Source organism: Symphalangus syndactylus, chromosome 18 (assembly GCF_028878055.3).
Source record: "Symphalangus syndactylus isolate Jambi chromosome 18, NHGRI_mSymSyn1-v2.1_pri, whole genome shotgun sequence".
NCBI classification, from domain to species: Eukaryota; Metazoa; Chordata; class Mammalia; order Primates; family Hylobatidae; genus Symphalangus; species Symphalangus syndactylus.
This window is the reverse complement of record NC_072440.2, coordinates 102,089,595-102,100,722: the sequence shown is the minus strand read 5'-3', so window position 1 is coordinate 102,100,722 and position 11,128 is coordinate 102,089,595. Positions and strand designations below refer to the sequence as shown.

At 52.8% G+C, this 11,128-nt stretch overlaps 1 protein-coding gene across 2 annotated transcripts in view; it reads left to right on the top strand.

Moving 5' to 3' along the window:
* LOC134733609 (putative uncharacterized protein C2orf48) overlaps window positions 1-6,111 on the top strand; it is an 82,971-nt gene extending 76,860 nt beyond the window's left edge. Inside the window, exon 4 of one of the 2 annotated variants that reach the window (XM_063623993.1) lies at window positions 6,007-6,111. In XM_063623993.1, coding sequence (XP_063480063.1) covers window positions 6,007-6,009 — 3 coding nt within the window. In that variant the 3' untranslated portion in view covers window positions 6,010-6,111. Of the gene's footprint in view, window positions 1-3,852; window positions 4,254-6,006 lie in introns of those variants that run through there. The other variant, XM_063623991.1, reaches the window with a different exon arrangement.
* Window positions 6,112-11,128: the final 5,017 nt, after the last annotated feature.

Below are 11,128 nucleotides of genomic sequence, written 5' to 3'. Positions count from 1 at the left end.
GGCTGAGGTGGGTGGATTGCTTGAGCCCAGGAGTTTGAGACCAGCCTGGGCAACATAGTGGGGCCTTGTCTCTACAAAAAAGAAAAGAATTAGCCAGGTGTGGTGGCAGGTGCCTGCAGTCTCAGCTTACTCGAGAGGCTGAGGTGGGAGGATCGCTTGAACCTGAAACACGGAGGTTGCAGGGAGCTGAGATCGTGCCACTGCACTCCAGCCTGGGGGACAGAGTGAGACCCTGTCTCAAAAAAAAAAAGAAGGCTGTGTTTACCCTTGGAAGGTCACGAGGGAGGGAGGCTTCTAGGGGTTCCAGCAATGTTTTATTTTTTGATCCAAGTACTGGTTCTCAAGCATGCTCTCTTCGTGAAAATTTACTGGGTGGAACTGTGGGGAAAAGAAAGAGAGATCAGATTGTTACTGTGTCTGTGTAGAAAGAAGTAGACATAAGAGACTCCATTTTGTTCTTGTTGCCCAGGCTGAAGTGCAGTGGCGCGATCTTGGCTCACTGCAACCTCCACCTCCCAGGTTCAAGCAATTCTCGTGGCTCAGCCTTCCCAAGTAGCTGGGATTACAGGCATGCACCACCACGCCCGGCTAATTTTGTATTTTTAGTAGAGATGGGGTTTCTCCATGTGGGTCACGCTGGTCTCAAACTCCCGACCTCAGGTGATCCGCCCACCTCGGCCTCCCAAAGTGCTGGGATTACAGGCGTGAGCTACTGCGCCCGGCTAATTTTTTTGTATTGGTTGCAGTGAGCCGAGATTGCACCATTGCACTCCAGCCTGGGCAACAAGAACAAAATGGAGTCTCTTATGTCTACTTCTTTCTACACAGACACAGTAACAATCTGATCTCTCTTTCTTTTCCACACATGGAACTAAATTTGTATTTTTCAAACAAAGATGTTACACCTTGCAGTTTGTACTCTGTTAAATGCTTTTAAATTTTACACACAAATAAAACTCCAAGGGATCACATGAGTGACAGAATTGAAACACTCACACTGTTTTTTGGGTTTGGAAACCACCCCCGCTCCATCCCACACGGGGGCTTGCGGATCCAGCTCTGTGCCCGGCCCCACTCTTGCACACATCCTGAAAGCAGGTGGGCAGGGAAAGCAGGTGGGTGTGGTCTGGAGGACACAGGGGCACAGGCTGAGAATGGTGGGGGGGTCTCCTGGGCCCTGCGTGGTGAGAGGAGGCCCAGAGCAGGGCCTTCTAAAATCTGAGGCCCCCACAGCAGGGTCCCTGGCTGCCTAGGTCTAGGGGCAGGACCGAAGGTCATCGAGGACGGGTGGCCTGGGATTGCTGGCACCAATTCCTGTTACCTCCAGGGTGGGGCCTGCCAAAAGGAGGGATTAGGATGAGGAGGCAATGCCTCCCTTAAGGAATTCTGACTGTGACTGGGTGGTTGTAGGGAGGTGGCTGTGGATTTCAACGTGGGCAAGTCAGGCCCTGGGCACATCCTGGCTCCTGTCTTGGAAGCTGGTGAACACCCTTAGCCACTGTGGCCGAAGGCAGCATTCTGGACCAGTCCAGGCCTTCTGCACGGGTATAGCACAGCCCTTTGCCTCTCACTATATGGGCTGTGCCAGGACATAGTACCTTGACCTTCAAGTTCTTTTTTTTTTTTTTTTTTTTTTTTAAATTGAGACAGGGTTTTGCTCTGTCGTCCAGGCTGGAGTGCAGTGGCACGATCTCAGCTCACTGAAACCTCCGTGTCTTGGGCTCAAGGGATCCTCCTGCCCAGCCTCCTGAGTAGCTGGGACTACAGGCACCTGCCACCATGCCTGGCTAGTTTTAAAAAATATTTTGTAGAGACAGAGTTGCCCAGGCTGGTCTCAAACTCCTGGGCTCAGGCTGTCCTCCCATCTTTGCCTCCCAAAGTGCTGGGATTACAGTTGTGAGCCGCTGCACAGCCCCCCACGTTGTTATCACTCATCACAGAATGTTCTCAGCTTGTTCTTCTGTGTGTGGCCAACCTGGAGGCCCAGGACTGGGTTCCCATGTGGCCTCCTTGCCACAGGGTCCAGGAAGGCTGTTTCCAAACTCTCTTGGCAGGAAGATACACTTCTGGTGGGATTCAGGTGGAAAGAGGCCCCCTCACTACTGGAGGGCAGGCTGGGGTCCGTGCGCTTGGATAGTTATCCCACAGAGAGGGACTTTACAAGCCCGAGAGAGAACAGTCCCACCAGGAACAGAGGAGGAGCGAGTAGCAGAGAGACACGGACAGGCAGGACTTTTCTGAACAGTCATTTGAACCAGAGAACAATTTTTCAATGGACAATAAACGTTGCATATAATTGAAATCTCGGTTACATTCCCTGAAAAGTGCTTTCTGTACAACCTGAGATAAGCGACTCTCCTGGAGCTGCAGTTACACACGGGTTATAAGGCCTTGCTGTCTCCATCAGGGATGACTGGGAGATTCCTCTGGAAAACAACTACAAATGCAAAGATGAAGTATTTGATGATGTGTATATGAGCACTTCCCAGTGGGTTTTGTGGTCTGTGGGCGTCTCCATAGGTCAATAGGTCTTAATAATTTAAAAAAGATTCCTTGGTTAATTAATCTGATGCAACACTGGGTTAAACACAGTCAAGCAGATTTCCTTATTGCAGGACTTCTGAAGGCCTTTAGTATGTTAATACGCATTGAAAATTGCCAGAAGAGGGGTATTCTATGTGGCATATCTCAGACATATTTACCTAGAGAAGGGGGTGTGGTGTGTGTGTGTGTGTGTGTGTGTGTGTGAGAGAGAGAGAGAGAGGAAAGAAAGAAAGAAATAAAGAAAGAAAGAAAAAGAAAGAAAAGAAGGAAGGAAGGAGAAAGGAAGGAAGGAAGAGGAAAGGAAGGAAGGAAGGAGGGAGAGAGGGAGGGAAGGAAGGAAAAGGAAAGGGAAGGAAGGAAGGAAGGAAAAAATTTCATGGGGTTAATTCAGGGGAATTCTGTGGTAAACTTCAACAGCAAGTGAAGAATGCGTTCACTACTGGAATATGCAGGTATTTGTTCCACCATGTCAATTTTACAGTGCAAACTGAATCTAACAGGTCGGATTAATTTGGGGATACGCATTGCTCCACTCAGACAGTCACTGCATAGATTGCCAGGGCGATGGGAACTAATTCAGAAAAGCGGAGGAAGACTGTGGCTTGCAAAGCCCCCAGATCCGTGGCTGCTTTGAGGATTTTCTTTTGCTCAAAGGATTTAGGGTGGGGGTGGGGAGTGCGGAGGACGGGAGGTGCTTCTTTGCTTAGAATAAAATTGCAACCTGGAGGCCAAATGACAGAGGCTTCTCAGCGTGTAGCTGGAGAAGTGCAAATGAGAAACAGTTCTGTTTTGGTGAGTGTTTTGGCTTTGCTTTTGATGAGTTTTGATCAGTTTGCTTTTTTCTAAAACACAATTTTTTAAATGCTCTTATAAAACACATTTTAATTGTTGAAATTCCTGCAAGAGAATGTGTTATTGCGCATATAAAGCACTCTAGGTCGGTCCTAACTCCTCATTCCCAGAGACGCGGTGTTTTCCCATCATGCATTTCAATAACGTGAGGTTTCTTCGGTGCATCCGGTGACCTTTGGTCATAGCAGAGTAGCCTGGGCTGTGTGGGAGACAGGTTCTGGGTGGGTGTGTGCAGGCCGAGGCGTGGGCCCTGGTTCCCTCTTGGCGCTGTTCCGTCTGCTCTTTCACTGGAAGAAGTGAAGCCTCTCATCTAATTCTGTCACCAATACTAAATGGCCTTTCTATATTTTGACACACTGAATCACCATGTCCGAGTTTGTTCCATTATGTATGATGGCTCATGTTTGGGGATGATGAATCATGACATTTTTTTTCTGAGCCCCTGCCTCCTGGCAGGGCCTCCGTCCTCTCCTATTCACCCTTCTTTGAAGCTGGACCCCTGGGCGCGGGGCCCACCGGGAGGACCGAGAGAGGTGGAAACGCAGATGAAAGAGCAGCTCTGGAATCTCCCAGGCCTGTGGGCACGCAAATCCCTGCTCCACAGACAAATGGCAGAAAGACAACTGGATGCAGCAGAAAACAAAGCATCATTGGCCCAGGTCTCCATGGCAGCTAGGAGGGGAAAGAGAGCCGCTCCCCCTCCAGCCCTCACCTACCACGGAGCCTGGTGTGCAGACAGCAGAGCCCGGTGCGGCAGCCTCTTCCCGCTGCCACACATCTGCCTGCCCAGTTCCAGGCTGGGGTTCAGCCCCCACCTCAACTCTCCTGGGAAGACATGACTCTTAGGCAGCTCCAGGCCTGTCTCCTGGGCTCCTTCCCCATTTCCTGGGATGGCTGCATGTGGGGCCTGGGCCTCCTCATGCTTCCCTAGCCTCCATGTGGTGCCCAGGCCTGGGTGAGTGGTCTGTGGGGAGGGCACGGGCTCACCAGCGTGCAGTCGCCGCCGTAACCAGCCCCCTGCAGCTCATGTGTGGGTGATCAGCCAGCATGTCCTCCTCTGAGACTTGGCTCTGACCCTGACTAGGTGGGAGGGCCACCCATGCGATGCTGTGTCGGACCAGCCCCTGAGAGGCCCCTCCCCAGCCTACCCCTCTCTCAATCTGTTTTACTTTCCCTTCCTTCAAAGGGCTCCCTGGGCAGCTGCCTTGGGCCTCAGGCTGGGGCAGGGCCCTCCCCTCTGCTGCTCTCTGCTTTTCAGACACTGAGTGAGCCTTTACTGTCATCACCCATCTGGGGCAGCCTCCCTATTAGACCATGATTTTATTCACTTTCACATGCCCGCCTCTCAGAGCACCGAGCTAGTAAGCCCACTGGCTTTCCGGGTCTGAAGGCTGCCATCCGGTCAGCACAGCTTCCCCACTGCTGCCAGTGCCCGGCCTGTGTGCAGGGCCGCTCGCCACTCCAGGCCACCTCTGGCCGGAGCAAGGACACAGGACCTGGTGGTACAGGAGAAGGCTGTCCTGCTAGAAAAGGGGGTGGCCCTTGCCATCTAACCTGTAGCCAACTGCACCTGCCACGCTGGCCCCTTCTGCGGCAGCAGCCCAGGTTCTGGCTGCCTGTGCCCAGGTGGTCCTCCCGTGAGCACCTCTTCTAAGGACTTCTGCCTTGCAGTGGTTGCAGGACTGCCATGCTGAGAAGCACAGGCACTGTGCACAGCCTTGGACATCTGGGGCCAGTGCCCCAGCAGGGGGTCGGAACTCTTCTGCTCCTGGGGGCCTGGTGTCTACTGTGCTAGATGGCCCCCCTCAAGCATCCCACCCCTCACTCCCCAGGTGCTCCTATTTGGATTTGAGCTTTGCTAAGCACCATCCCTACTCTGTGTTGGGTGCTGGGGCATCTCCCAGAATGCCCCACCATCTGTGACCCCATAGGAGGAAGAAGGGGCTCCGGGGCTCTCATTTGCTGAGGCCTTCAGAGGCATGAGCTCATGCCATTCTTGCAAACCTCCAGCAAAATTAGTGTTGTATTTCTGTTTACAGATGAGGAAACAGAGAAGTTAGGTGCCTTGTTCAATGCCCTAGAGGTAGTAAGTGGCAGAGCTGGGATTCAAACCTAGAAATACCTGTCTCCTTATTGCATGCACCATGTCAGACTCTGGAGAAGCCTTTTGTGGATTGTCTCTGCCATGAGACCTCACAGACCCTAGGAGAGAGACGCTGTTTGCTACGGTTTGAATGTTTGTCCCCTCCAAAACTCATGTTGAAATTTAATTGCCCTTGTAGCAGTATTAAGATGTGGGGCCTTTAAGCAGTGATTAGGCCATGAGAGCTCTGCCTGCAGGGATGGGATTAATGCCATTATAAAAGGCCAAGTTCAGCTTCCTTCTGTCTCTCTTTGCCCTTCTGCCTTCTGCTGTGTGCTGAGGCAGCAAGAAAGCCCTGGCCAGAGGTTGGGTGTTGGGGTTGGGAAGGCCTTGGACTTCCCAAGCCCCAGACTGTGAGAAAATAAATTTCTGTTCATTAAAGATTGCCCAGTCTCAGGTATTCTGTGATAGCAACACACTATTGCTGCACATTACAGACAAGACACTATTGCTGTCTGTTTTACCAGTGAAGAAATTGAAGCCCAGAGAAGCCAAGCAACTCACACAGCTGGGAAGTGGCAGGGAGAAAATTGGATCCCAGTCTGTCTGTCTGGAGCTGTGATCACGCTGCCTGCTGCCTGCCACCAGCTGAGCACACAAGAGGCCCGAACAATCCTTAGGGGTGCCATCCTTCAGGAGGCCTCGCCTCTGTCTGCAGGACAGGCTTGGCACCATGGGATGAGCTGCAGTTTCCTTTAGAGGTGAACCCTGTCCTCCCCGGAAGGAGGCAAGCCTTTTCTCTTGGAATCTTTTTTTTTTTTTTTTTTTTTTGAGACAGAGTCTCACTCTGTCACCCAGGCTGGAGTGTAGTGGTGCGATCTCGGCTCACTGCAAGCTCCGCCTCCTGGGTTCAAGCCATTCTCCTGCCTCAGCCTCCCGAGTAGCTGGGATTACAGGCGCCTGCCACCACGCCCGGCTAATTTTTTTGTATTTTTAGTAGAGACAGGATTTCACCATGTTAGCCAGGATGGTCTCAATCTCCTGACCTCGTGATCCGCCCACCTCGGCCTCCCAAAGTGCTGGGATCACAGGTGTGAGCCACCGTGCCCGGCCTTCTCTTTGAATCTTGATCATGGCTTCCTACCTCCGCTCGGCTGAGGCTAGCTGTAGCAGGGCGTGGGGTTCAACAGACAAGAGCAATTAAGGCCTCTGAGCCATTTGTGCTGATTTTCCTATTAAGCTGTTGTTACCATCCAGGCCGAGGCGGCCAGACTTGGGATAATGACTGGTTTTGCAGATCAGCAGGGTGTAAAGGAGATTCTGCTGTGGGTAAACAGTTTGGCAATTTGAAGAGCAAATTGTGGCCTGCACGAGGATCGGGGCGGATGCCAGGCTACCCCCGTGGAAACACTGGGGAAGGAAGCGGCATCTGCAGCGGGGGCGAGAGACTGGAGGGAGAGAGGTGATGGCAGGAGGCAGGCGGAGTTGGCATGGACTGGGCGCCATCTCCATAAACTTCCAACCCTGTGGCTGCCAACGTGCTGGGGCTGAGGGGTCTTGTTCTGGCATTGTGGTCTGATGGGAGACAGACACATGGGTGGGTTCTTAAATACAACACACGACCACAGTGCGACACCACTTCACACCCACCAGGATGGCTACTACCCCAAATCGGAAAATAACAAGTGTTCGTGAGGATGTGGCGAGGTCGGAACCCTTGTGCACCATTGGTGGGATTGTAAAATGGAGCAGCTGCTGCGGAAAACAGTCTGGAGGGTCCTCAAAAGATTCATTGCAGGATTATCAGAGCATCACAGAATTCTCATATGATCCAGCAATTTCTCTTCTGGGTATAGGTAAGAAAACTGAAGACGGGGACTCAAGCACATTTTTGCACAGCTGTGTGTACAGTAGCATTATTCACAATAGTCAAAGTTGGAAACAACTCAATTGTCCATCAGTGATGAATGGATAAAAAATGTGATGTGGTCTCACCATACAGTGGAATATTATTCAGCCTTATTAGAAGGGGAGGGAATTCTGACGTATGCCAGTAAATGGATGAACCTTGAAGACATTGTGTAAAGTGAAATACAGCAGTCACAAACAGACAAGAGCTGTGTGATTCCACTTCTGTGAAGTGCCTAGAGTGGTCAAATCCATAGAGATAAAGGCAGAATGCTGGGTGCCGGGGCTGGGGGGGTGGGAAGCTGCTGTTTAAGGGGTAGGGAGTTTCGGTTTGGGAAGATGAATCAGTTCTATGGACGGATGGTGGTGATGGTTGCACAACAATGTGAGTGGACTTAATACCACTGATCTGTACGCTGAAAAATGATTAAAATGGTAAACTTTATGTATATCCTGGCAATGACAAAACAGTGCTCAGGTGGGAATTCTGGAGCCCCAAATCTGCACAATGAAGCTGCAGCCAATTCCTCTGGGGGTGGGGGGTGGCAGTGACAGTTCTTGTAAAAAATACTTGTGGTGAGGGCTGGTTAACTCATTCATAAACCAGCAAGCGCTGGCTGCACCTGCTCTCTGTGGGACCCTGGGAGATGGCCAGCTGTGGGTGCCCGAGGGTGGGTTTCAGCACCACTGCAGGTGAGGAAGAAGGGTTGTGGGGATGGGGTTGGGAGGTCTCCCCAGGCCTCAGAGGCTAGCTGGCCCTGCTGCCATCAAGGGCAAGCAGGCGCTCCCTGCGGGGGGATTTGTGCCTTTCCCATTAGGCCCTTATCAATAGCGCAAGTAATTTCAGATTTGGCTGGGAAAAATTCACTCAATCAGCCGGCGTCTATCATTTCCCTATAATGACTGTGTTTTGCTCTGGCTGCGAGATGCCCTGGAGCACTTATTTTCTTGAACTCAGAGCAGCTGCAGGGGCCGACTGTGTGAGCTGCCTTGGCAGGGGTCACACTTCCTGCCTTTTTCTTTCTCCTGCAGGAATTTAGCTGTCAGCGCCAGGCGAATCGGGTCCTTGTGGCGGGTTCCTTCTCCCCAGCCCCCTGCTCAGCTGTCGGGATGGAGGCTAGAAGTCACCTCTGCCATGGCCCCCCACCAGAGGGTAGGTGGTTAATCAGGGGGATGATGATGAAGATGGCAATGACCCCTTTGAGGTGCACAGCCCTTTACTGTTGACATCCCCTATTCCTGGTTGATCTCATTTCATCTTCACAGCCATCCCAGGGGTTCAAGGGTTATCCTTATTTTCCAGGGAAGGCTCAGAGAGAGTCAAGAAATGCATCGCCCAAATGGCCACCGGTACAGACACTCTAACACCAGCGTGACTGATTCCATCACAGAGCTCACCCCATGCAGTGGGAGTTAGGGATTTTGTGGCTTGATGAGAAGCCTTTTGTCCTCCATAAAACAGGTGTGACATGCCTTCCCAGTTGGCCTCCCGGGCATGGTGAGAAGAACCAAAGAGACATGGTGGATGGGGCGGGAGGGCATGAACTGGGAGGAGCCACCTGATGGGAGAAAGGGTCAAGGGTGGCGCGACTGCAACTGACCTCCAGCTAATTCACTCCACCTGCCTCAGGACAAGTTCCACCGCTGGGGGTCAGCCTTGAACACCGGGAAATGGGGGTGGGGCGCAGGCAGGTTTCATCATGTTGGCCAGGCTTGCCTCAAACCCTGACCTAAGTGATCTGCCCGCCTCAGCCTCCCGAAGTGCTGGGATTATAGGCATGAGCCACCACGCCCGGCCACATCTCTGTTGTTTGAAGCCACCCAGTCTGTGGAACTCTGTTAAGGCAGAGTCATAGGGAACTCACACACCCTGTAAGCTCAGCGTGACCCGGCCACCGGGACATGCAGCTGGGAGTGCTAAGTGGGGAAGCGGGGCGGGTGAGGGAGGGACAGGACTGCCCACTCTAGGTCATGAACGCCCCAGAGTCAGCCTTGGCCCATTAAGGAAGGAGTAATAACACCAGCCTGCTCCCCTGCCCTCTCCTGAGGCTGGGCTGTCATCACAGAGCGCTAATGACACCTTCCCTTTGAATTGGAAACAATGTCCTCCCAGCTGCAGTGCCTGAGCCAGAAGCACAGGAATGCTTTCAAAGGAGGGAGGGTGTGACCCCAAGAGAGGTTCAGATGTTCATTAAGCAGGCCGCCCTGCACCTGGGCTGCCAGGCTGGGTTAACCCCCTCCACCCCAGAAGCTGTCAGGCAGCAAGCTCCCTTCATTCAAGGCTGCCTTGCCCCCCAGGCAAACTAGCCTCGGCCTCTCTCACTCCTCTCCCCTCTCCCCAGCCCCCCTGACTGCAGTTGCTGGTGGCTGCTTTGTTCTGAGGCTGAGTCCTCCCTTTATCCTCTGTCCCAGCTCCGGCGGCCTGGCTGGGAGGTCCTGGGCTGAGGCCACAGGCCCTTTGCACCCAGAGCCTACCTCCCAATGCCCCTGCTGACCTGGGTCTTGGTTTTGTGCTCTCAGTGGGCCTCACCGCTCTGCCCCATGCAAGGATGCAGCCGTGCCAAGACCCCAGCACAGACTTGCCCGACTTTGTGTCACTCCCTGAGACATTCCCAGCATGTGAAGGTCCACGAGTCACTAGAAGCCCAGGTGGCTGTTCCCCAGCCTGTATCCTCTGCCTTCTGAGCCTCCAGAGTACACAGCTGAGTTGGTTATGGCCCTGAACTTTGCAAGCCTCTTAAACAGCATTTCAGCTGCGACCTGGAAGCTTTTGAAACATTAAAATCTTGTTAGCTCCCTGAGCTTTTCCAGGGCTTCGGATTCCAGTGACTTCCTCTGGTTTCACAAGTCAAATTCAGGCCATGGCCGTTCGCCTCCCTTTGCAGGGTGAGCTGGGGCTGCGAGAGGACGCCTCTCCCCGTCTCCATCACCTGCCCTTAGCTCTTGGCCTGATGCCCGGTGAAGATTTACGGGTCCTCTCCTGATCCACCCTCACCTTGGCTGTGGCATTCTGACAGGGAGTCCTGGCAGCCGCAGCGGCCCCCACAGCGGGCAGAGCTCTGACCCCACTTTATTAGTGGGACCCAGCCCGGGCTCGCCAGGGCTCTCTGTTGCCTGACTTGGGATTTCTGCCTATGTTCCATGAGTCACAGCAGACGAGGTGTTCCAGTTATCTACCGCTGTAAGAAATCACCCCAAAACACGGTGGCTTAAAACACCAAGATTTTATTCTCTCTCATGGCTTCTGTGGACGGGAATTTGGGACACACCCAGCTGGAAGGGCCTAGCCTGGGACCTCAGATGGTTGCAGTCAGACATGCCTAGAGCTGGAACAGTGGGGCTGAAGCCTCTTTTCTTGTAGCCTCTCCTCTCCCCCAAGCCAGAGGAGGAGGCACAGAGGGTTGCTAAGTTCCCTCCATACCAAGGGAGGAAATTAAAAAAAATAAGGACCCACTCTCCATTCTCCCCATCACTTCATAAAAGAATGGATGTGCCAGGTGCAGTGGCTCATGGTTGTAATCCCAGCACTTTGGGAGGCCAAGGCAGGAGGATCGCTTGAGCCCAGGAGCTTGAGACCAGCCAGGGCAATATAGAAAGACTATGTTAAAAATTTAGTCTCTACTAAAAATTTAAACAAGTAGCCGGGCGTAGTGGCACGCTTCTACAGTCCCGCCTACTCTGGAGGCTGAGGCGGGAGGATTGCTTGAGCATGGGGGGTTGAGGCCGCAGTGAGCTGTGATC